At 35.6% G+C, this 27,601-nt stretch overlaps 1 protein-coding gene across 2 annotated transcripts in view; it reads right to left on the minus strand.

Annotated features, from left to right (window-relative positions):
- PRDM5 (PR/SET domain 5) overlaps positions 1-27,601 on the minus strand; it is an 87,260-nt gene that overhangs the window by 42,771 nt on the left and 16,888 nt on the right. Inside the window, exons 4-12 of one of the 2 annotated variants that reach the window (XM_072405783.1) lie at positions 26,175-26,364; positions 25,181-25,355; positions 22,156-22,248; positions 21,804-21,925; positions 16,475-16,554; positions 9,599-9,683; positions 8,972-9,129; positions 3,434-3,527; positions 359-519 (exon numbers count right to left, since the gene is read on the minus strand). In XM_072405783.1, coding sequence (XP_072261884.1) covers positions 359-519; positions 3,434-3,527; positions 8,972-9,129; positions 9,599-9,683; positions 16,475-16,554; positions 21,804-21,925; positions 22,156-22,248; positions 25,181-25,355; positions 26,175-26,364 — 1,158 coding nt within the window. The remainder of the gene's footprint in view (positions 1-358; positions 520-3,433; positions 3,528-8,971; positions 9,130-9,598; positions 9,684-16,474; positions 16,555-21,803; positions 21,926-22,155; positions 22,249-25,180; positions 25,356-26,174; positions 26,365-27,601) is intronic. The other variant, XM_072405784.1, reaches the window with a different exon arrangement.

Below are 27,601 nucleotides of genomic sequence, written 5' to 3' on the forward strand. Positions count from 1 at the left end.
GTGGAGGTCACGTACCACCCAAATAAAATAACCCCAAATAATGAGAGAGGACATTTATATTAGAAATGCAACATCAACAAATGTAAGGTGAGTATAGTACCATCTGTTTTTATATTTTTCCTTTTTTATTGCACTAAAAATATCTTTTAACCATTCCACCTACTGCAAGTACAAGAAGAATACAACTTCTATAACAATTAAACCTTTTTCTAATTAATTTTAAAGATTTTAGAGCAGAGTAATGATAGTTCAGTTGAAACAACAGAGCTACATTTAACTGTGTTCTTCCTGGAGATCATAATAAACAGCAACATAAAAAAACAAATAAAATGTAAGAAAGAAGAATGAGGGCACCTACTTTTTTATGGCTCTTCAGAACCGAAGGAGTCACAAAGGCTTTGTCACAGAGATCACATTTGTACTTCTTGTGGCCGTCATGCACAACTTGTATGTGAACATTTAATGTGTCTTTTCTTTTAAAGGTAGCATCACAGTGGTCACACTTAAACGTACGTTCACCTTAGAATTAAACAAAAACAATTTAAACTTTTTTTCAGCAAATATAAAAACTATTCAAGAGTATCAATATGTCTTTATTCTACAAAGGTAAAGAAATATATAGAAAATATTAACGAAAATAACACAAGGTAGAACATAAAATGTTTAAAATGAAAGAGATATTAAAAGAAAACAACAACGTTAGTAATATATAAGCTGGCACTGCTATCTTCTTTTTAAAGGTACAGGCACAAGTGCCATCCTGGTTTAACTATCTAAATTAGTTAATGACAAGGAACAAAGTGTCCAGTACTACTAAGACTTTTCACAGTTTACAGAGTGCCTAAATGTTCCAGGTTGGTTGAGTACTTACATTAGCATGCAGTCAAGTTGTTTGGAATTGACGTTAGGATTCCTAGTAGGTAGTTACACATGGAGTCACCAAAGTTTGTGCACTTGCACATCCCTGAACATTGAAGCCTGGTTTTCCAGTCTAATATCTGGTGTGGAGGATTAGTACAAGGATCCATATTGAAGCACCAGTGTTTATTTTACATGGACTTCCAAACCCTGACTACCACACAATTCACTAAACATAAAGACTCTGGGGAGGGACTTTTTCTCCTACTAACATTTCACTGACAAGATCCCCATTGTCACTTGAAAGAAAATTAATATATTTTTGCTTTGTTTTTAGAACTTTGAAAAGAAAAAAATCACCTAATTCAAATTACCAATACATTTAAAGTAACTTTTAGTGCTTTTTTTTACCTATTTCTCACTGGCATACATAGTGAACTGATTGGGGATTGAAACATTCTTTTATCACATATGGGTGGTCATTTGTATCTTCATAGAGGATGGGTAGGTGATACTAAGGTTAGTCTGTACTTGGCCTGATGCATTGTAAGTGTGATAGGGAAACCCATTCAAAGTGCCCAGCTATGCATACAATCTTGATGCCCTCACTGTCCTGGTGATAACAGTGAACCAAATATCCCAGTTTACTATTACCATGGGAAATTTACTATTACCATAGCTTGAACAGTTACTTTTTCCAACATATGCAGGCTCTACATTCGATAAATGCATATTCACGATATGTTACACAGAGGGAATATGATGTGCAGTTGTACATTAAGTGAATGTGCTTTAAAATAAGCAACAGCAAATGTGTTGGTAAATGTTTATTTATTATGCTGTTCCCAACAAATATTGAGGGTAAGGTAATCATTTTAGCATCCATTTTCATACTAACAGATGTAATATATATTTCTAAATACAAAAGACAATAACTTACTAAATCAATATTTTCTATACAATGTCTATACAACAGACTAAAAGAGAATAGGACCAGCAACCACATGTCATTTAATGGAAGCCATATGAGATAATGATGCCCAATTAGAAAAACATGTCTGTTTTTTGCCTCTGATGTGTCCTACAGAGGATTTGTTTTGTGCTGGAGATGGAAGACATCTCCCCTTCTTTATCATCTGTGGAGCCAACATAATAAATATGTGGTTTGCCTAGGCTATATAGGATGTTTATTGGTCTATTCATCAAGATTTCCTATTGATCTCTCCAGGAAAAGAGATGCCTTCCTGTGTTTTTAAGAAGGTTCTATTTAAAGCAATATAATATTTTACATATTCCAATAAATAGTTCACTATAAATAAACATTACTTTTATATGTATCTATAATCTATCTATCTTACATTCCAATTGTAAAGTTTTCTGATTCCCTGTGGTGCATTATGCTATTCTGTTCTTCATAAACATTCAAACACTAAGATGATAAGCTGACGGTCCAAAACAATAGAAAACCAAAGACAAAACATGCAAAGCACAACAAAAACAGATATGACTAACATACAATGGGACATATGTAAGGTTGTATTTATACAGCAATAAATCATCTGATTTAGGTTGTATATAAGGAGCTAAGATGGTAAAAGCCATGCCCAACCCTAAACAGACCTTCATGGGCTTTCACACAGGATTTGCAGGATCTAAAACAAGAACTAAGACCTAGACAATATCATATTTTAAATCTATGGATACATAATTAGAATATATATTTAAATAGGAAACTAAAACTAACCAAATACTTACAAAGTACCTTGATTCTGTATTTTTTTGTATTTTTTCTTGTTCCTTCATAAGGTCTGTTTTATTTAAATAATATAGTAATAATGACCTTAAAATATTACTGGCATACCTGCATGAACTTCCAATGTATATAAATGCAAAAAATATTTGAGAAGGTAAAATAGTACTACAGAGTGGTGAAGCCCATGTTGGTAGAGGTAGGGTTTTCCTTTATCACTTGACAATTTTCAGCAAGGAGAAAAGTAAGTGCACAGTAGCCGTGTCTCATTATATATATATATATATTTTTTTTTTTCCTCATTATTTATATAGAACATATATATGTATAAAAATCAGCTAGCAAACAGCTTTATATCAAATGCATGATCGTGATACATGATATAATTCCAAAGGTCTGACTTAGCCAGTGATGAAAGGGGAAAAAACACATCTGTATTTTATTACAAGGATCTTTTTCAGAATTGTTTCCCTAGTTTATTTACTCCTTTGTTAAGGTGACATAGCTTGGATAATTGTCCCCAAACCTAGTGAATAAAGCAGCACATTTTATGATATTGTATGTGTATGGCCAAACAAAAAGAGAAGGCAGTACCAAGTGTAAAAGGGCGGAAAAGGGTTCAAATCTCAAGCACCTTTTAACAATGTCTTCAGTTAAAGCTCTTGTTTAAGGCCAGGTTGTTAATTTGCATTATACCCTGTAATTAATCTTTTTGTTGTTCACTGAAATATTGTGTCATTAGGGAAAGGCGTTTCTCCTAGTTTAAAAAGGGGCATATACATATGTAAATTGATAGTGTCCTTTTGGCCTCATATTTGCACTTACTGTTGTGTATTAGCAGGTGCCTTTGCAATGAGAAAGGAGTGCGGAACAAAGCCTTGCATTCCTCACATTGGAATGGTCTCTCCTCAGAATGAGTCTGCAAACAGAGTACAAAGAAAAGATTCACAGAAATTAATCAGGCTAATTGTTATAACTGCAGTGAAATCCCAATGAACAGGAAGTATTAATATTTGAATTCAACTAAATGGAGCATGGTAACAATTTAGAACCACCATACTTTGTTACAAATACACATTTCTAATATACAGAGATTTTTCAAATCCTTTTTATAACAGGTACAAAAGATTAATTTACCCTATAGGAGGCAAATGCTACTAAGTACAAATAAAAGCTCAATATGAAGCCATAATTGAACAGGGGGCATTTTAAAAGAAAGTGTAAAATATATTACATGGGGGTTGATTTACTAAAGAAATATGAGCTTCTTTTGCAAAATTTAGTCATAAGCAGAAGAGCTTCACCTCATGCACTTATTTAAATTAATCCCTTAAAGGATTTCACATTTTTGCTTCTCAATACAGTATCCAGGAAAGCCCATGCAAAGGCTACCATACTTTATTATTTTCAGTTGGTATTAATAAAACTTTTGTATCTACTTTCAAAAAATATTCAAAAAAAGGTGGTTAAACCTCTCTCCTTCTATAATCTAGTATGCACTTTACTAATATGAACCAAAATAAGCATAAAATGATTGACACTAAACCTATTTAGGTTTTACCCATTACTGGCCATTCCCAAAGCAAAGGAATAGTATGCACAGTATATTTTTTTTGTTATCTGGCATTATTTATAAAGTCAAATTCCAAAATATTCTACATACGTAATAAATATACAAAAAGCATACAAAATAAAGACAATGCATTTTTTTCTGACTTTTAATGAACTGTTGTATGACATGAATAGGAGATGAAGGAAAATAAATACAACTCCCAAACTCTCAGCCAGTAAGTAACTAAAAGCAATTTTATAACTTTAAAGTGTAAAGCTGAGTTTGGCTTCTAAACCGCTGTCAAACATAGGAGTAAAATGTTGATAGAAAGGTAAAAAAACTTTGGATGAGCATCAGATATAAAAAATATAAAATCCTAACATCCTAATTTTTTAAAAGATAGTAAAATAACTTTGGATTTATAATCCATATGGGACTCAGTATGATGTAAACTTTGGGAAAAAAAATCCTTGTTAAGTTTCACAAAACAAGGAAAAGATTTGCATGCCAGAAGGGAAACTACCCACAACAAATTTAGCAACTTCATCTTCACACAGCTGTTGGGTATGAAGCAAGCAGATCTTGCAAAGCAGTAGACAGATATAAAAGTTACACAGGAAAACAATTATCATCAGTCATACGCTCTTGGTTCAAATGACCCTAAGCAATGATCTACTTATTATAAAGCGTGGGAATACATGGATATTAGGAGCTGTAAAGTGTGCAATAGGTAAATCATGTGCAGTAACAAAGGTCAAGAAATTGTGTATATCAAAGAATAACAACTACTACCCTGAAGTAATATAGGTGACGAAAAGAAGCACCATAGTAGTGTAACATGTGTCTTTTTCTTAGATAAATATAGTTAAAATAGAAGGGCAACTTGAAAATATCTATTTCCCTGTCAATACACTGCTACAAACAAAAAACAGCTGATTAATATCTATGTAGCCACATTTATCACAGAAGTCCATTACAAAATAACCGTGCAAGGCACTTCAGGATAAGTTTAATCACCAGAGAGAGTTAGAGTTAGACATAGGCTACGTAAATATGTGCAATAATAATTGTTGGAAAGGAACGATTAACGACCGATCGTCCGTTAATCGTTAACAAAAAAGTGAACAACTATTGGCCAACAATGCTGATGAACGAGGAATGTTGCTGGAAACGAACGACGGGCCCGGCGGATCAGATTGGGCGATGATCCTTTGCTATCTATTGTGTGTACATTCGTTCAGTGCAGTACACTTTCAAACCATCGTATCTAGTGTATGTACATTATTGGTGGATTATATTTGAACCGTGAATAATCGTTGACTGGTCCTTAATCATTCATTTACCAACGATAATTATTGTACGTGTGTACATAGCCATATACCATGTGATACTATCAATTGATTAGATAAAAACACTGAACAGATCAAATAATATTCAAACATTTTTTATGCAACAAATATGTAGACACAATGTCTATCAATAATTAAACAGGACTTGCTTATTTTTGTCAATAACTTAATATGTATAATAAAAAAGAAACCCATTTACCAATGGATTGTACAATACTTGTTGGCAATCACAAGGATATTTTAAAATGAGTACTAATATCAATTGGAACTAAGATTGAGAACGCTGCATAGTGTGTGCCTAACATTAGAGTAAATTAAAAAAATTGTTAGGGAAAAAGCTGGCATTATGTTGTGGAACATTACCATGCCTGTTGAGTTTTCATTCTCTTGCTGTTTGGAGACACAACACTAAGGGCTCTATTTATAATGCAGGGAATATTACATTCTGTAAAACATTCCATGGTGCAGAATCAATTACTGCCATGGTCTGCCAAACCAACTACTTTCTTTTAATCTCTCCAAAATGTGCCAGGAAAACGCACTGCTACACAACTTTGGGCAGTGACAGAAGCAGCACTTTTTTCCTCAACTCTAAAAAAAAAGTCACCCACCTGGCTCCAGGGGATATGCAAATATGTTTATTTTTGAGGCTGAAAAAATGTCAACAAAAATCAAATTCAAATACTAGCCAGGCAAATGTTTGCTGTTAGAACAAATTACAGCACAAAAACAAAAAAAGGACAATTCAACACATAAATTCAATTGTGTATCAGATATTAGCTTGCTGATCCAATGAATAAACCTTCTTAGTATTCTATTTAAAAAGTCACCCTCAGTAATGGACACATGTAAGGATTTAAATAAGTCACACTCCATGCTTTAAGAATTATTTTCTTGTGGTATCTTCCAATAGTTTTGTACATTCCAATTTAAGAAACATTTTGATGTTGTTTCAACAGGTTAAGCACAGGAAAGCAATAAGTTAATGCACATTGTAAACATCTGGCCAACATATTCACAAGTGTCATGTGCGTCAAAACCAGCCTAAAGCATATCTCTATTGCAGATTGAGAAAACTTAAACCAGATGCACAGTAAGCCTTGTATTAATTAACTTCTAAATATGCAAATTGCTAAACAAAACAAAGATTTAAGAGCTTGCTTACGTTGCATATTATTGAAGAGTAAACAATTGCAATGACAAAGTGAAAAATTATTGTTGTATCTTGGTTATGTAATATGCATGTAGCCCACGCCTGGCATATAAATATAACTCACAATACTACTGTAAGATGAGAAACAGCCATAAGCATTATTTCATCACAACTTTGTACATAGCTGAAAAACTATAAGTATTGCAGACCTCGAGTCCATCTGTGTGTTGTCAGGAAACCTTTTGTTATACAACTCTTGAATAACTTTTATGTACTAGGCACATATTTAAAGCAGACTTATTTTACAAGCAAAATTGGAAGGAAATCTATCATTATAGAATACCAATAAGAAGAGTAATAATTTACAGATCAGTTTTCAGTATGAGAATAGGTTTGCAACCAAAGCATTGTGTGGTTGAGCTGTATCTGCAAACAAAGAATCCGCACAAGGTCACAAAGAACTGAAATTTATTTTAGTACAACAGCTTGAGTGCCCATTGAACTGTAATTTATAGTTACACTTATGCACAGCTGAATTTGTGACATTTGAACTTTACAATGCCATGATAAATACTTTAACTTGTGCTGCAAGTGATTCATTGACAACCAATCAATGTGTAGCTGTCACGCTTACCTCACTAAAGCGCAGACGCCTCTCTCCTGAACATGCGGGCAGTTCTGATGCTGTGCGTGCCTCTGTATTCAAGCTTTATCAATTCTGTCCAATCCGCTGGCCAATCAGAAAATAGCCTCTTGACGAGCCCTGGCCATTTAGGTAGCTCACACACTGCACTTAGTGTTTCGTGCAAGGTGTCTCCATTGTGCCCAGACCCTAGTTCTGTTGAGCTAGTTCCTGTTCACTTGGTGCTTAATTCAGTGTTTCTTCTGTCCAGCTCCTGTGTTAACCCCTCATTGTCCAGTCTGTTGGTTCCCAGACAACTTTCCTGTGATGTTCGAGTGTTCCTGTCTGTCTGTGGATATCCCTAAGTCTCCTGTGCCTCCTGTTGCTTCCAGTGTCTCCTGTGTTCCCTGTGTCTGCAGTGGCCCGTGTCACTAGTGTCTGTCCCCTGGATCCCTGGAAATTGACCCCTGACGTGTGACCTGTCCTCTCTTGCTTGCTGCCTGCCTCGACCCCGGCCTTCCTCGACTATCCTTCTGGTTTGAGATTTGGTACAGTGTTTTGAGCACCTCGGTGTGCCCAAGGACCACAACCTGGCAGTAACCAGGGGAGCAACATCCTCACCATCAGAGGCTCTGGAGAAGACCTGGTTACTGCTTAGATTATGCTCCTTGGCCCTTCTAAGGGCTCACATCACCTCTGTGGAATCTGTAGCGCCCCTTAGTGGTCCTGTCTCTCCATGCGTGACAGTACCCCTCTTCTACTGTGCCATAATTTGTTCTGGGTATATATGTTTCCTCTGCAGACCCCTTTTTTCTACAGCACTGCATAATATGCTAGCAATTTAAAAATTAAATTTAATAACAATAATGCAACACTATTATTTAAAGGGCCCTTTTCAACGTTATTTGGGTATAACCAATACAGATGAACAAATCTGCTTTTTGCTGGCCGATTTTGATAATTACAGAATAATTATTCGTTGGCCTGCATGTATTTAACCATACCATTATGCATGAACCAGTATTAAAAATTTCCTGTAGATAACAGCTTTACCACAATACCAAGTAAATCAATAAATATACAGCCTGCACTTTCAAAGTGAATTTTGAATTAGAGCACCAGTGACTGGTCATAAGTTGATTTTCCTTTTTAGCATTGATATCCTTGCTTTCCTTACCCTTGAGAGAAAGGTAAAGTAACAGAAAAATTTTGAAGTGATGCTAATATTTAAAGCATACCTAAATTCAAATCCAATAATGAAATATATTGCAGCAAACTAGTCCTTGGAGCAAACATACGGCTGCTTTTGCTCATCTTCATTAAACATTGAATGGATGATTAGTAGCTTACACAAGATTATATAATGCTAATTTTATCTCACAAAAAGTTTGTCACTTGCATGTTTAGCAGGTATTTCTGCACTTGTTAAACATGTTCTTAGCCTGACAAAAGAAAACACTGCTAAGAACTGATAACTGATTATATATATATTAATATAAATATATTATTTTATGTACTTAAGTTTAGTTAGCCTTTATCTCAAACTTAAAAAGAAACAATGAACTTATCATAAATAACTCTCTGTATAGCTGCAATATATGCTCAGTTATATGTTCAGTCTGCCCTAATACTAGACAATGTGTTGATATATAATAGGTCCACTTTAATAAAAGTGTTAGTAGTTTACCTTCTTATGATTCTTGTAAACATTTCTGTGGGCAAATCCCTTTCCACAGAGCTTGCACTGGTAAGGTTTGTCCTCGCTGTGTATTATTTTGTGAGCGGTCACTTGATCAAGTCGTTTGAAGGACTTACAGCAAACCTCACAGGTGTAGGGGCGCTTCTCTGCAGAAAATGATTGGGGACATTTAATCTGTTGTTCAGTGGAGGGGAGGTAAAAGATGAAAGGCAAACAGAGTACTCTCCGTAGAGACTGTTGCATTTAAGTCAGTCCAATTAAGATTAACCAATTAGAAAAGCATCTAATGCCCTTTCTAACATGATAGTTCATAACGGATGGATGAACGAAACATTGCCACAGACTTAAAAATAATCTTTTCAAACCGACATCGAATTAACTAGCTTAAATCAAAAGAGAAGAACTTCAAAGAAAGCTAGCTTCAAGATTATACATTGGAATATGTGCAATGCATTTCATAAACTACACAATGAATAAAAAATGTTCCAAAACTTGGATTTTTTGCTTACATTTCTACTTTGAAATGTTAATCCACATTAACATACACACAGCACAATATGTGCATTTTCTGTAATACTGCCTAAATGATAAAATAAACATGCGTGGTTGTTTTACCTGAGTGAGTTATCATATGCCTTCTAAGCTGGTTAGCTGAAATAAATTTCTTGTCACAATCCTGACACTCATAGACCTCATGAACCTGTAAAACGAGTGTTTAATGATAATTAAAAATGTGATTCTGTTCACACTGTAAGTGTTTAGTGATGGAATGTCCTTGTATACAACAACCTTCTTTCTCAAGATCTGCATAAATGCTGCTTGTTTCTGAGAAGAAGTCAAATCAAAGTCTTTATTGATTATAAACGAAAAATATAAGAGAGGCATCTGGTGTAAATCAGTTTTAGAAAACAGTAACAGAAGAATGATTACACTGATAGCTGTTTCAAATATTTCTAATAAATATAATGGCCTATAAGGTGTCCATAGATATTCAGTGACAGTCCCCTGGCTCAGCTGAAAAATCTAATGGCACAAACAGTATTTTCCCAAATTTATATTGGTGAAAAGCAACCAGGGAGGCTAAAACATCTTGTCTAATCACTAATCCTGAATGCAGTTTGTTTTTCTGTCCTGCCTAAATGCCTCAACACATACAGCCATCTGTTGAACCCAGCAATGTGTTAGTTGGCACAGAAGCCTAAGAAAGATCAAATTTTGCCTGCATATGTAGCCACTCCAAACATCTATAAGCAACCATGTAGACTTTTTTATCTCTTGTCTGTAGTGAGAATTTAGTAAATGTATTCTAAGAAAGGTGTACAGACACTTTAGCTCTGTTCGTGCCCATAACAAGACATATTCCCCCTTACTTTTAATTGTCAGTACTAACGTATATGATGTCAGTTGCTCACATGTAATTGCTTGCAATACACTCTCTTTTGACACTGTGTTGCCTGTCGTACGTGTAGTGGGCATACACATAACCAGAGGGGTCTGCCCTCTCATGACCCTTCGGCCTATGGGGCCACCTGCAGCCTATGAGACTGTGCCTGCTCTCTCACTGAATCGAGGCCAATTAAAAGCTGTTCTCTTTCTGGATCACCTTGTCCAGTTAGGTGTGCTTATTTGTTGGAATCTTTGTTGCTGACTTTGTCTCTGCCTGACCTCCCACTGTTTGATCTTCCACATTGAACTCTCTCTCTGCCCCCTGGATAGCTCACTTGGCTGTTTAACATTAATACTAATGTATTACACTTGATGCTGTCCTTTTAGTTGCTCTAGTTCTGTGTTTCAGGTAGACATTTTTGGCTTGATCATACCCTGTAGGTACTGGGTCCTTCATCTATCCTTATTTCCCCAGGTGCCATGCTTTGGATACCCAGGCCCTGGGTACAACAAATGAGTGCTGGGAAAATGCAAACTGTCTCCTCAAGCTAACTGGTTAATTGTGTTTACATTAAGAGCACAGTGTTAGTATGGGGAACTGGAGTATGATTAAGCATTCACATTGGACCAGGGCCTTACATTACACATAACAGCCTGCAGAATCACAATTTCAACCATATATATAAGGAAAGCAACAAATGCCCTGATAATGAATTTTTATGATCTTAATTCAACTGAATCCAGGGGACTGTACAAGTACTGCATTATAGTGGAGGCTAAAGTTGCCTGTTGATTTTAGATTGTAGTCAAGTGTGCGGACATGCTCAAACTGAGTACATTTATTAAGGCACATTCATATCTATTGAAATGGAATGGTAAAATTGACCTGACACCTCCAGCCCTGGCTTATCCCACCAGGAAAGCAGCAGAACCAGGCAGTTTGTTTGATTCAGTTGCTCCAGGTTCCATGCACTTGAATCAGATATGCATCACTAAGGTTTTGTCCAAATACACTTAATACTAAAAAAAAAATGTTAAGACCTTTCATGTACAAATACATAAGACAACCCAGTGATCACCATTCAGTAGTTGTTTAGGCTTACATAATGTAACATAATGTGATAAGTGATGTGATAAGAAAAAAATGTATTGAGGAATTTACACGACTCTGTTCTGTTGTGTTAACACCAGCAAGACAGCCTATTTATTTTAAATGGGACACCAAAACATCAGAGTTTCCACAAAACATACCTGAACCATTTTTTCATACTACAGAACAGGGGTCGGCAAAGTTTTATGGCCATTTATATGGTGGGCGGGAGCACACTAGGCCAGACCCGCCCTGATGGCCCTAGCCACCACAAGGTAACGCCCCTTGAAGTGAAATTTACCTTCAGGGAGCTTTTTTTATTTACCGCGGCGGCGGAAGTATCAACGCAGGCCGCGGTAAATAGGGGAGCAACTGCAAGTTGGGCTCCGAAATTCCAGCGGCTCCGGCTTTGGTAGTTTCTAATGCCCCCTGGCAAATCCGCAGCTCGGGAGCCGCGGGTTACTGGCTAGCATTAGGCCGGATCGGCCAAGGGGTGTTAGGCCAGAACGAACTACCAGCTAGGCCGTATCTGGCCTAAAGGCCGGAGTTTGCCGACCCCTGCTACAGAATAACAATTTATGTTAAAACTTGTTGTGATCTACTGCAATTAAAGAGCATTGTAGAAGTGCTTTTCAAAACAACGGAACTGCAATGCACAAGCAGCTGTTACCAAGTTTCACCAAAACACAATTGTGTGATTCTGTTTTTTTTTGTGTTTTGGAGTAAACATTGATATGTTTTACATAAAAAGTTTAAAAAGAAGCCAAAAGATTCACCTGTTGACTCAAAAAAGAATACAAAACACTAACACTCAAACATTTTTTATCTGACTAAAAAAGGTTTGATTCAATTGTCTATTCTAAACACAATACTAAGAACATACATACAAAATTACTAGATAATAAAGCCAGCTCTAGCCTAAACTTTTTTTGTTGTTTTGAAAAGAGGAACAGAAAAAAAAGATTAGTTTTTTTTTACTGTATCTCCTTCAGGGGTATTTTTTGGAATTTTAAGTCCCAGTAGTGAAGGAAAATGGGCACAGAAAATACAACACAGCAGGGATATGTTATGATTCATTTAAATGTTTTATAGCTGTCAGTGGCTTCCTGTCCTGGTGACTCTTTGCTGTAATTTGTTGCCCTGATGTCACAGCAATATTTAAAGCTCTATCCCTTCTCTGCTAGATTTATTACAAAAACTGTGGATAGTATCAAACTTCTATCCTGCATGTCTGTAGCACAATCAGGGATATGATCTGAATATGGAAATATGGTATGCAGGCTCCAACAATACAAATCTGTTCTGTGACAAGTTATATAGTTAGGTTCATGTGTCATTTTATATGTAGACTATTCTTCTTCAGTCATATTTCCTGGTGTGACATCATTACCATGCAAGGGAACTTTCCCTACTGTCCTGTATTCCACTAATCCTCAGTCCCCTGCTATTTATGCATTAGTAAGAAGGGCTTATGTTGTAATACCACAATTTAAACATACGCCTAAATGGAAATGTATCCCAGCTGTCATTTAATCATGTCATTTTACCATTATTCTGTCATTTATTGTACTAGCTTCTAAAGTAATGTGTCAGTTTTACTTCTCATGTTCATATACACATATATATATATATATATATATATAATGAATACTGCAGACAGAAAAGTCTGGTAAACGTTATAGTTATTCACAAAGAATAGTCATTATTTTAAATAGTTTCATCACAAACAAAAATTCATAGTAAACAAAAATAATCAGTTTTTTTCTTATCAAAATGCATTTACATAATTGTTACCCACTGGATGTGTTTTATGTAGAATAAGGATGAGACTAAAAACCTAGATTTGAATGAATAAAAACTCAAGAAGATAAATACTCAGATAAATTACATATATGGGAGTTTACCACTTTGGAGATTAACAAAGCTCTGACATACAGAACAGGCAGACATGGCAGACAATCTCTAAAGTCCTAGGTTATATAGACACTGCAGTACAACTAACAGGGACAGCGAGAGCTGGGTGTTAAGTTATATTAAGGTACAAACACTGTTTGCATCCTTTACAAATATCTTAATTGATTCATTAACGTATACAGTGCTCTATTGTGTCTTGAATGCCTTGAGCTCAACTTAACACATATATATGATAACAGCTTAAACAAACTCTATTGATAAAGCTTGTTCCAGGTGTTTCAAAACAAAAAAGCGGTAATAAAAAATCATATAACAGCATAAGGTATGAGTGATAGGCATTTACTAAGAGGTATATGAAGATAGTCTTCGCTGACCTCCTTCTTAAAACTGACCTTTTACTAAAGTAGAGGTGGTGTGGGTGGATTTATGTATACTGCGGAACAAATGAATTCTTTAGTGAAGAAATTCCATTTTATTGAAAGCATCTTCTCGCAAGATATTCCCTGCTTTGCTTCCACATGGATCCACCCCAAAAATCTAAAGGGATCTTCCATTTTAGTGTAAGGTCTGCTTTATTTAGCAGTTGCCAGGCAGACTTTTCTTTTAGTGCTAAATGTATGACTTGTTGTTCTTTGTAAATGCTTGTTCATTTGACAAATGTTTGTTTAGAACAACAATTATCTAATGTGTTCATGTAGTCGTAGAATCATAAATTCAACCACCAGAAAATCTTTCCTATAAACTGTGAGCCCCACTGCATTATTAATCTCTACTGGGTGACACCCTAATAAAGAAACAGTTTCTGTTTCTTCTATATTTACAGTCAAGATATTGCTTTCAATGCTGGGTAGGGATGGTAAATATAATATATAGTGAAGATAGAAGCAAAAGCTATGTGATAATTGCCTGACCATTATTTACAACAGTTTATCGTTTCCACTATTTTCTAACTCAAGATTTGCAACTACCAAACGATGATGGTATTGGTTTGGGAAGGTGGAGATTGTGAATTGCTAAGATTGCCACAGTGAGACAACTGTGCTTGTGTGTAAAGTTATCAAATAATATACATCTATCTTAGGCTACATACACACGTGCAATATGTACAGTGCTCGTTCATGCATCGTGCAGTCGTTTGTTGTTTGAAAGGATTGGGAAAGATCCTTTCCAATGACAAACGACTGCACAATGCATGAACCAGCACTATACATACAGCACCGTTCTTCTCTATGGAGAGAGGAGGGGGGTAAACAATGGTACAGCACCCTGTTGCACTCTCTCCCCTTCACTTGCATTATGATCGTCAATGGATCAGCCAGGACGGTCGTTTAGACAACAAGCACTGTACACCTGCCAGATTCTAGTCCGATATCAGCCCCAAGCTGATTATCGGACGAGAACCATTGCATGTATGTATTTAACCTTAGGCTATATTCAGACTGGCAAAGAGATGGCAGTGTGGTTACTCATGTGCTTTCTTATGCCGGTGAACTAATGCTTTAAGACGGTGCTACATAAAGGGCATATGTAAATGAGGCAAACTAGAGTAACATTTCAGAACATATCTTACACAGCTTATTGATTGTGTATGTGGTATTTTCTGCAAAACAAATTATATGTAAACCAGATGGTTAGATCAATTAAAACAGCAAACCTATTTTTTTTAATTAAATGTTACATGTTCATTTTAAAAAGTTTTTTTTTAAAAGTTTGAATATATTGTTGAAAAAAAATAACAAACTTTCATGAAAAATATTTATGCACATGGTTACCAAAAGGTGAGTCGGCCATTTTTGCAGTTAACTGGACATCTGTGGACCTTCTTTGCACTAAGTGCTTTTCTTCCCTTCAATTTATGTACCTAGGCTTTGATTAGACCACATGTACCCTGTCATTTCATTGCTCAGATGGTTAGTTTGTGGAAACTGACGAAGAAGGATGACATTTCCTCAGTTAGCATGTGGTACAAGTTAACCACATTTCCAAGTCTAATGAGAGTGTTCTGTGCCATGACAGATGAGGTACCTTGAGAACATGGGTGACAGCCAAGTTTAAGATGCACACAATTCTAGAAAAAATGAAATGATTTTCAAAGTAATGGGCATTCTTTTAATCAAAAACTACTGTCCTACAGAGTTATGAAAAATCAAAAATGGCTGCTTTAGGAAGTTGTAGGCTGCAACAGGCTAAATGAGTGAATTAGATGTAATAGCAATAGTAAACAAAATAAATGTAATAACTATCATAACATAGTGGAACTATGGTAAAAACTATAAATGTATAGTAAGCTCAGTCTAGCCATATTCAATGTTACCGAGGGAAATATATATTCATAGGTAGGGAGGGGTGGGGTAATTCCTTTTTTAGATCCACGAGAGGCAGAAAAGTTTATTCTCTTGATGAAATGTTCTCCCTATCTATCCCTTGGCATGGGAAAAAGATGTTCTGTATACAGCGGGCAGAGTTTTGTAGTAAAAAGTTAAAAGAGCTATTTATTATTCCTTTTAATTTGTGCCATGCTTTTTATGTCATCTCTATCACCAGGCTAGAAAAATTAAGGCAAGCAGTTTAAGTCTTTCTTTTTCTATTTGGCGGTTTTACAGTTTAGACATTCTGACTAAACTTCATGGTACATCTGATGTATTTTTAGAATGTCTTTTTCATTAGTTATTCTTATTTTGAAGAAATAATGAATGTTACAAGACTTCTTAATTAATAAATGCTGGGCTAACCTTATTCATGTAAACTGTCGACTGGCAAAATCTGAAATCATTTTATTAACAAGCATGTAATATGTGCACAAACTAACTCATGGTATTTACACAACAAAAAAAGCAAAAAGGTGGCTGTTGAAATTGTTTTTTGATTGTAATCCTGAGGAGGATAAACTACATATAGATAATGTTGCCAAATGTGGAAGACAGACTCTGCCTGTAAAATTAATAAAAATGTTTCCAGGAGCCAGTTACTACACCAACATTTTATAGTCCAATGAACACCAACCAATAACATAAAAGACAGTAAATTGTCAACACTTGTAATCCCTGACCTTATATATTTACAAGTCAGACCTGCCATGTGCCAAACCTTCATTAACTGACCTTTCGATGCTCTTGGAGGTTGATTGACGAAGAGCACTTTTTGTTACAAACAGTGCACATAAGCTTTTTCTTATAGTTTCCTGGAAAAAATGTATTTATGAATATTTCATATAAAACTGACAGCATTCACATGTTTCTAATAAATCACAATTTCTAAGAGAAAAAAAGAAAGCAGGTGTTCAGATGTTTTAAGTGCACTCTCTAATATATATCTAATAATATCTAATACTGGAAAATGTATTTAAAATAGTGATAAGACATGAAAAATAAATGTTGTAATGTTTTATAGATTGTTCTCAGTTGCAGTAAGCTTACCTGTAGTAATGTTACAATCTGCTTTACACAATATCTGTAATATTATGTATGTTGATGTGGGTGAATATCCAGTGACTACTTAATTTACATAATTTACAAGTGAAACATTAGCTCATGGTTACAAAAAAGTTATACCCCTAAACTGCCATATGGGCTTTAATGTGATGTGGTAAATGTCTAGTGAGATCCTAATTATTTTCTTTTAGAAAGATTAAAATGCACTAGAACAAATATCTGTTTCCAATTATTTATTTGTTTATTTCCAGCAATATCATGTTTTGCAACATCTTCATATCTAAGGGAAATTGGACATAGCACATTCTTACCTAATGATTTTAAACACTGTTTTAAAATCTCATTGTTTGCAAAGATAGAGTTTTTCATGAACACAGTTCAGCACAATAAGTGGGGACTAAAAATACATAAAATAACTTCTCATAGAATGATTGGCAAATGAAGGTTTACCGAAATAAAACAGAAACAAAAGTTAATTTCATGCCGTAATTGTACTAAACATGTTTTTTAATGGAAAAATGATCAGTGAACAACTATCAAGTGGCTGAGCAATTGCTAATATCTTCAACCTGGCCCTAAAGATTGTTTGCTCTCCAATTAAATCCTGTGATATTCTGGGTGAAAAAATAACAATAGTGGGAAGACAGAGCATATCCAGAAATGGACAACAAAAGGGCTAACGGATAAACTATATCAGAGGACTGGAGAAACAAATATATACAGCCTTTAAGGAAAGAAGGGAACGGGGGACATACAACCTGTAAGTACATTAAGGATGTGAATAAGATTCTTATGGTTAGTATTTTCAATATAAAACAGATATCAACACAAATAACATGAGGAAAATTTAGGAGTAGTATTAGAACATATTATTTTACTGTGAAGAGTAGTAGACACTTCAAAGAGACTTAGCACAGATATATATTTTAAAGAGATATGGAACACATTAAGGAAGTCTAAACTCTTACATTGTTATGTTAATAAGACCAGAGTAAAACATGACAGTAGGTCAAGCTCTAGGATTCTGTCTTTGTACAGCATTTAGGTTTTTATGGCAACCTTCAAGACTGTAAGATCAAATGGCAAGCACACCATGAATTTCCTCAGTATAAGTTTATATAGAATGCCTGAAAAGCTATAAAAATATAGCTTTAATGGTATGTTTGTGTGTCGTTCTTCATACACTTTCTCTTTGTATCCACTGTAAATTGACTTTAGAGCATAACTCATAAGATTCTGCCAATGTGTATTAATAATATGCCTATGACTTACACCTCTTATTGTTAGCAATTCTCAGAACAACACATTAATGTGTCAAAGTGCATTAATAGTTTCTTTACCACTGATGGTCTATATATTGTTCATACTTAGATACATGTTACAGTAGTTCCAATGAATGAATGAACTGAATTCTTTACAGATTGCAACCTCCTCCTCTGGGGCATAGTATATCTGGACGTATTTGATTTAGAAACACCCAGAAAGCAATAAACACAGAGTTTCATAAACATGGGCTTCTATCTTAAAGGTAAACCTCAATTTTACTCAATTATTGTATCCTCAGCCTATTTTCAACAATTTGCAGCCACTTGTTTTGGTGTAAGCTGTATCACTAAAATTAAAAATTATTTAAAATATTGGATTCAACTGCCAGCCACAAGCATGGATCACTAACGTTTTGTATCATGGTTTTTTATCTTTTCATAACCATATCTGTCCTCTGCACTCTCTCCCAGTGCCACCTTCAATGGTTACAGCTCTTGACATGAGTTTCAGAAACCAAAATAAATTGTAAGTTTTTTTTTCTGCAATAAAGATCTATTTACATTTTCTCCTGTGGAAGACCATTTACATTCTATTCTAATAATAAATGAAGTAGGATTATATTTTTTTAATAATTTTCTATCCAGCCTTTTTTGTAGGACTTTGTGATGTAACTGTTAACTGTTAAGTTTATCTTAAAAACAGCTTATATACAGTATTTTTTCTATTGGTAAATACCTATAGGGGTAAAAATACAGGAGGACAAAACAAAATTTGTTTTTACTTCTAATAAAAACAGACTTTTAGTATATGATTTTGCATGCCACTAAATGAGATGAAATTTATTGTTGACAATCTGTTGAACAATTTGTGTGTATGTTTGCCATAAACGTTTGCCTACGGAATGAGCAATTTGAAGCTAATATTGACATGATCATATGGCATTTTTTTCACAGAAAATCTGTGTTTGCATAGGTTATTGCTTGTGAAATTAAAAATTGTCCCTATATTTGCAGAGATAATCGACATGAAAATTAGAATGGATTTTTGAATCCGGATAGCAGATAATTTACTATGACTTTACCTAAATACGACATGGTAACATTTCCTAAATTGCTGAAAAATTTAGGAAATTAAAGTACAAAATATATTTATTGTATCTGTAGCTGAATTTACCAAACAATTAGTTCATTACAATACACCTGACAACACCTTTTCAGGGCTCTATAAAAATCAATAAAAAAAATATTGCAATAAATATTGATAGGGTAACAACTGTGATGGCATTACATCTCACAATATGGCACGGACACTATGGATGTACCAGTTACAGAGGATTGGGGTACTAATTCCTAAGAGACCTCGTTATAACTAAAACGTGGTCACACAGTTCTGAGTCAATAAAAGTCAGAATACGAGCTCCCAGCAATCAATAAAAGCCTAGTTGTTAGGAAGAAGATACAGGAATGTGCTTTATTCCACAACCTCAATGTCCATTGTTGCTTTAGAATATTTACTATCTATTGTTTCTAAAGAAGCATTTGGAGGTGTTAGATTTCACTCTAGAAAAACCAAATACAACGTGGATCAGATTTAAACACTCCTATCAAGGAAAAGTCATTTAAAAAAGCAATGTATAAAGCTATTTTCCTATACATGAACAGCCTGCTATGAGATCTTAGCCATCATCTAAATATTGTGTTAACTGGTCTGGTTTTCAGTTAGCAGAACTGGTTCATTAAATAATTTTCCTTTTCAAGCCTGCAGAGACATTCTAAAGCTGCGTACACACTTCCAATTTTTGTCGTTCAAAATGAACGACGAACGATCGATTGGGCAAAAATCGTTCGTAAAAAAAGTAACCAACGACGCCGACGAACGAGGAAAGTCGTTGGAAACGAACGACCGGACCGGCGGATCGGATTGGACGACGATCGTTGACCATCGTTCGTGTGTACGATCGTTCGTTGATCGTCCATGGTCTGAGCATGCGTGACGAACGAACGTTCGTTCACTTCCTGTCGTGCACGTCATTCCCTGTATCGCTCAAACGATCGTATCTATTGTGTGTACAATATCTACGAACGATCGTGTCGTTATCTGTATGTGCAGGATCGGTGCTATACGATCGTTCGTAGATATCGTGCAGGATCGTTCGTCGTTCGTTTAACAACGATAAAAATTGGAAGTGTGTACGTAGCTTAAGAGTATCAGATTTGGTCCCACTTATCTAATTCTTTTAGCTACTAAAAGCAAATAAACCACGGAACATACTTTAATAAATCAGTATTAATAATTATGTAGTCTATTTAACAGTATTTTTAAATATGAGGAGTCAGGCAACCTCAATAACATTTAATTCATATTTAGTAGCCCATAACGTTTTACCCTTTCTTATTAAATTTCTCACTTTTACAGCAATGTCAAACAGCAGAAAAACCACAATGACATTAAAGTGGGAAAAATTTACTATAATTACCTATAGTTATTAACCCATCCTTGGGTATTTTTTTACATTTATATTAGAAGATGTTTAGTGCATTGGTAGTGTGTAGTGTATGTCTGATCATGCAGAATTTGCTACTACCGAAATGGCAAAACTGTCATCTTATGTCTATGAGTTCTATAGGTGTATAGATTCAGAGAAAAAATATAGCTTGTCTCACCTCTGAATAGTTTTACATTTGAGCAGAAGCTGTACTATAGATTTTATTTAATAAAATCTATAGATTTACATAACACAATTATAATATATATATGGTTTCATAATTAGAGAGAATGCTGTATAAATGTTCATTGGAGGCCTCTTGGTTATCTTTGTCACATAAAGAGACAACACTTTCCCAAGTGCTAAATTGCATTGCCTACATGCTGATGGTTCAGAATCTGAAACCTGAGTGGGGGAACTTTGTAGGGGTACAAATGGGGTGGGGGAAAGTGGGTACTATTACTGCCTCTGAAGCTCCCCAAACCTTCTGACTGTATGTGTGATCTGAGGTCTGGGTGGGAATATTAAAAGATTGAATTCCATTTCATTTAATTTGATTTATTTTTACTTCTATTTTTATATAACACCAACATATTGCACAGCACTGCACAAAGTGCATAGTCATGTCACCAACTGTCCCTCAAAGGGGCTCACAATCTAATGTCTCTACCATAGCCATATGTCTTAAATACAGTCTAAGGCTAATTTTGAGGTAATGCCAATTAACCTAACTGCATATTTTTGGAATGTGGGAGGAAACCAACGCAAACACGGGGAGAACATACAAACTTCTTGCAAGTAGTGTCCAGGCTGGGATTCAGATCTGGAACCCAGTGCTGCAAAGGCCAGAGTGCTAACCTGTGAGCCAACCAAATTATGGAGGAATACGTAGCTAGGTTCACAAATTGCGCCAGTGTAATAAAATTTGCTTGTACATAGTAAACAGTGGACACCATTAGGTTATGTAGAGAGATGAAGAGAGGGACAAAGATGCTGGGCAAGCACAGAGTGAAATTAGAAACGTCCTGGAAAAGGGAATGGTTATGATGTGAAAGAAGGGAGGGCTGTTACAGGTAACTAATTATTGAAATTTGCTATTTCAAAAGCACATTGCAAGTCAATATAAAACATGCTTATGGAAAGGAAAAAATAATGCAAGCAAACATTTAAAATACTTGATTTGTGATTTTACTACTTCTTGTTGGTGAAAGGGTCCCAATAAACTTGTCATGCACAGTGTAAACATACCTGTATGAACATTTTCCTTGTGCTTTTTCAGTGTATCTTTGCTTCTAAATCTCTTCCCACAGCTATCAGCTTTACAAATAAATCTCACATCTCCTTTGCATGCCTCTTTGTGCTGTTCAAAACTAAAAACAAAATTAAAATTAAACAATATAAATTAAATAAGGTTAGCTATACACTTTTTTGTGCATGCTTTAAAGAAGGAGATCAAACTCATGCATTACCTATATAGAAGATAGAGATGTACTTCTTTTTCTTGGTTAGATGTCAAAAAAGAAGACTAAGAAGCTTGAAAGTGGGCATGCAAAAGGGAAGCCAGAAATAAGACAGCAGTTCAGTAATTCAAACACAAAACCTCAACGCTGAGCCGAAGGAGGTATTGCAAACGGAACACTGATAAGTCCCTGAAGTGTCTCCGGAGATGATATTCTCAGAACATTGAAGTACACTGAAGAAAAGAGAACAATTTAGTGTCTGCAAACACAGCAACAAATGCTGTATGTAGAGCATATATTCAACAACACAATACATCTTTTTAAACATCCCCAGGAAATGCCACGTCAAATATTTAGCTAATCCCGCTCAGTAGCATTTACCTACAAATGAACATAGGTGACCTTTTCCAGGTTAGGTACATACAAAATGGAAACATCTGCAACTGTGTCACATGTATCTAAGCAATAAATTTAAAAGACAAATATCTGAAAGTCTGTGGCACAGTGCAAAGGCTTATTGAGGTCTGGGTTCAGTCAGCACAAGAAAGCTATCATCATAACATTTTTATGTTTTTGGGTATGCATTGTGGTCATCCTTCTGTACAAAACGTGGACATGGTATGGTTGTGTATTTTATGGATATTGGAATGCACAGGATTTGGTGTGGTGGTCAACCCTTGGCTAAGCTGATATTGTGCACTGTATCAATATTGTCACAAAGACATCAAAAATACCCACTGTCCACTGGGAATGAGAATATTAGCTAACAAATCAACCTATTGTGAGTTTTATTATTAACAAAGAAATGTGTTTTTTGCCCAATAGGAATGCAATAAACAAAATGTTTTCTCATAAAACTTTCCCCATAAAAACCGCCCAATCGATCATAAGAGATAAAAACTAATCAGCAGCCAGTTCATACACAGATGCAGTATAGCTGCAGGAGTGCCACGTATCCTTTCAGAAAACTAGAGAAAACATGTGTGAAAAAGTAACACTTTACAAAGATACGGGAGGATCTGATCATAAAGAAATGAATCTGACATTCACCCAACATTTTCTGGTGAAAAATCTTCCTAGCCCATGTGTTTCCAATTACAGTGATTGATTCTCCAACAGAGAATGTTTACTGAATGTCAGACTTACTGCTTTATAAATAGACCCCCACAATTTACTGGTGTATGGTATGAGACCTTTCAATAGTTAATATTGAGACTCTATTATAAAAGAGATGGAACAGAACTGTGATAAAGAAACCATAAAAGGGAACAGATAAAAAAGTGTGGTAATAAAAGAGGGGGGGGGGGGAGAAATATATACATGTTGGATGAAAAATCAGTAAAAATAGGTGTTACCTGACCCAAAACCAAAAAATCAAACAGACTGCATTTGATGACAGCCTTTAGTGCATGAAATTGCTTTATACAGAGTTGTACTACCCAGACATAAGTATAGCTAGAATCCATTCACCATTTACACTGTAACAAAAAGCACCCACAGAATTCAGATGCAATTAATCCAAAGCAGACAGTCACTTGCATATTACTGAAAATGCTCTTCTATGCGTGTACAAAAGTAGTACCAGGAAAACATTGCAATGCACAGATACAAAAGTAATGGTTACAAGTTACAACAGAGAAAGCAGTGTAAAAATGTTACATATCTTCCATTTTATAGCTACAGGTGACCTCTATAGCTTGTAGGACAGTCTAGGTTTAAATAATAAGCTAATACAAATATCAAAGCCTGCCATTCAGTCAAGATTTAATTTCAATTTATAGGAGTCAGAACAATTAAAGGTAATTGCCAATCAGTTGTTTGGGTTTCTAACCTTTTAACACTGCATTGTGAAACTAAACAAGTTTTTCAGTTAATTTTGCTTTCTTTGCAACCCTGTATTTTTGGACATACACTTTGTCAGAAAAAAGTTTACATTAGATATTAGATGTATTCATTGCCCACTAACACATAAATACCACTAATCCAGAGATTAGCAAACTGGGTGTCGTAATTATGATTGTTGTCCATGATAAATAAAAACATTCTCTAATTTACTCTGCTCCTCTATAGGCTAACCAGAAAGGTGTGACAGCAGCATCACTACTCCTGGAGCTGAGGACAGAACGCTAGAAACATGAAAAAGCAGTATGGGTATGGCCACCCGGTCCTTAAAACAGCTGCCTTTCACAAACTACAGTATATTTTTGTATGCCATGGATGCAAATAAATGACACTGCCCTGCAGTGCATCCGTCATCCCAGCCAAGATCGACAAACATCTTAGGGAGAAAAAAGAAAAGAAGGACAATCATGGTGCCCTGTGATGGAATAGGGATAGGTGAGTAGAAGGATTTAGTTCCGCTTTAAAGTAACAAGCCGCATTGAAAAAAGGATCCTTGCGTGGCTCTGAAATGCCTTCAATGTTACACATCACAATTAAAGCAGACCTAAAACTAAAATTAGACTCCATATTAGATATCTATTCTCACTTACTAGCACTTTAATCTCATCCCCTTAGTGGTGCTGGTTGTGTCTGGTTGCATCCATGAAAAATAAAACAATTATTATATATTTGGAAGAGGCCATCTTGCGTGTGGCACCTTGCCATCCACTCCTGACCTTCTTCTCTGCCCACAGCCCTCCATCACTGCTCAAGCATCATCACAAGATTGGTCAGCAAGTTAAGCTTTTTTTTTCGCTTTGCCTGACCATGTCAAGTTCTGATGTGCCCCTGCAGCCTCCTGAGAACCTAGGACAGGGGAGTTTTTGACAGTTTAGGAGGTTCAAAGAAAATTAAAACCTGGATAGATTAGTATAACCAATTGTGTCATCCTTAAACCCAAGTTGAAAATGTGATTTCCAGTCCTCTTTAAGTTATGGCTTTACATGCAACGTACCCTAATCTTCTACATTTGTTGCCTGGCGTATGATGTACTGCCATATTGTGGGTAATTGATGGAATGTACTCTGAGTGTAGGTCATTCATAAGAGAGCTGTTATAGTCTATTCAGAGCTTGCAAGTCAGCCGACACATTTTACCCCTCAAACATATATCCAGGTTATAATAGATCTGCCAGCTGTACCTGACTGCTTTCTGCTCACATTTAACACAGCACATGAAAAAGTCATATAAATGTATTAAAAAAAAATCTCACTGTCAACTCACTGTCTTTGAAGAGCCTGTTTTACAGGAAATTTTTTTCCACAGTTTCTGCATTTAAACTCCTTTTCTTCACTTGGTTTCTGATGCAAAGCTTGAAGATGTTCAGCAAGAATTTCATGACTGGGAAAACTGGATTCACAGAGTGGACAGTCATGATCTTCTTTATGATTACAGTGTTCTGTAATTAAAATCACAACATTTAATAGAATCAAAAATTAACATGTTAAATTTAAGAAAATAAGAAGGTGAGGTTTATAAAGTTAAACTCCTGAAAAACAGTAAAATACAAAGCTGAAATACATACATGGGAGAAGTTTACCGAACAACACCATACCATACAACAGATTCAACCCATTGTTCATTGGTTTTTTAAATGGGTCACCACCTAACCTCTAAGCAGTACACAGACAGGTAATGAGCAGCAGTAGGCTGCTGATCCCTCTGCTCACTCCCTCCTACCATTGTTCTCCAACTCTCCTAGTTTGAGTGCTGCTATACAGAGGATACAAGATGCAGATACCAGTTTATATTCAGGTATCTATACCAGTTGCATTTAATAAATACAATAAATGTTTGGAGTTTAATTGATTGTGGTAAATATCTGTGTAAAAAGTGTTTGCAGAATAAAATCAGAAATACCATTTCATTGGTCATCATTTACTTTTAATATTTCCATTATGGGCAAGCCAATGGCTAAAACAAATGATTTCACAGTATATAAATGTATAAATGTTTAAATTTCACAATGTATAAATTTCCATACCGTTATCTTTTACATTACATTGATCAAAATAAATGGGCATAGGAAATGCACAATTCCATTCAGCATGAACTGCCTAGGTGTATAAATACACCTAGGCATCCATCCTACAGGTATAATCTGTGCTGTGTAGCTCACTGCCATGTTTCCCAAACAGATGAAACAGAACGATACATCACTAAATTTCAGGTCACTGGCATCCATGAATAATCAGAACCTTATAAATACAGTACTCACCTGTTTCAGTTTTCTCCCCTGGTGGAAGAGGAACCTCTTTATTGCTGTCTTCTTCTTCTTTGGAAACTACACTGACAGCTTCTTTGTTTTCTTCTTCAACCTCCTCCATATCACTGTCCAAGTATCCAATGAGCAATTCTGTGTCTGTGTCTATGTCCTCAATAGCCAAGTAGAATATGTTCTCCCCTTCCTAGATTAAAGACACACAATAAAAAAAAATGTTTTTAAAGAATTAACCAAAAGGGCATCATTGCGATACATATATTGCAAAATGTGCAACAAATGTTAACATATTATATGTAATATATTGAAATATTTATTAATGAGTTCCAAGAAACACTAATATTTTGAATAAATAATCATTATTAACTTCAAATATGAGCTTTCAGTGATGGTGCCCCCCTGTGCCATGAGGTTAGGGAACCCAGACTGACTTTAAAATGTATCTTCATAATGAACCACCAAGTTCACACAGCTGCAGAGAATATACATCTATATAATTAATATGATATTATTATATAACATAATACATAATAGCAAAGCTATTAAACAATGTTTAGCGTACCCTTGGAAAAATAATTGCAACTCATGCAATTAAAAAATGTGTTTTGTAAGCTGGACACTAACATCCCAATGTAGTATAAGGCTTTTCAACTAATACATGTGGAAAAATGTGAGAGAGGTTGTTGCACCCATGGCTATATAAAAAAATGCCTATTTCAGCTATTCATGGTTTATTTCTGGAGGATACACATGTGCTAGCAGGTGTCCGCATTTCATGGTTGAACCATTAAAAGGCTTGGGCTAGGTACACAAGTGCAATATTTATCGTTTGAAAACGAACGATTAACGATTATTCACGATTATTTTGAACGATCGTATTGTGCACAAATCTCTACATGCTGTAACAATACGATCGTTCAAATATAATCCACCAATAAAGTACACACACTAGGTCCGATCGTTTGAATGATGCAGTATGTGACATGTACAGGAGAAGAAAGTGTATCACAGAACAATCCATGATCACTGAATGACCGTACACACAATAGATAGCAATTGATCGTCGCCCAATCAGTTCCGCTGGGACGGTCGTTCATTTCCAGCGACATCCCTCGTTCGTCGGCGGTGTTGACCAGTCGTTATGCACTTTTTTTGTTAACAATTGTCGAACGATCGGTTGTTAATCGTTTGTTTCCAATGACAATTATTGCACATGTGTACATAGCCTAAGGCTATGTTCACACGTGCAATCATTGTCGTTGGAAAGGATCTTTCAAGACTAACCACTGCACGATGCATGAATGAGTGCAGTACATACAGCACAGTTCTGCTCTATTGAGAGAGTGGAGGGGGAGAAAGGTGGAGCGGCAACCCGCTGCGCTCTCTCCCCCGAGGGGGAGAAAGGTGGAGCGGCAACCCGCTGC

The sequence above is a fragment of the Pyxicephalus adspersus genome, chromosome 3, assembly GCF_032062135.1.
Source record: "Pyxicephalus adspersus chromosome 3, UCB_Pads_2.0, whole genome shotgun sequence".
Taxonomy (NCBI): domain Eukaryota; kingdom Metazoa; phylum Chordata; class Amphibia; order Anura; family Pyxicephalidae; genus Pyxicephalus; species Pyxicephalus adspersus.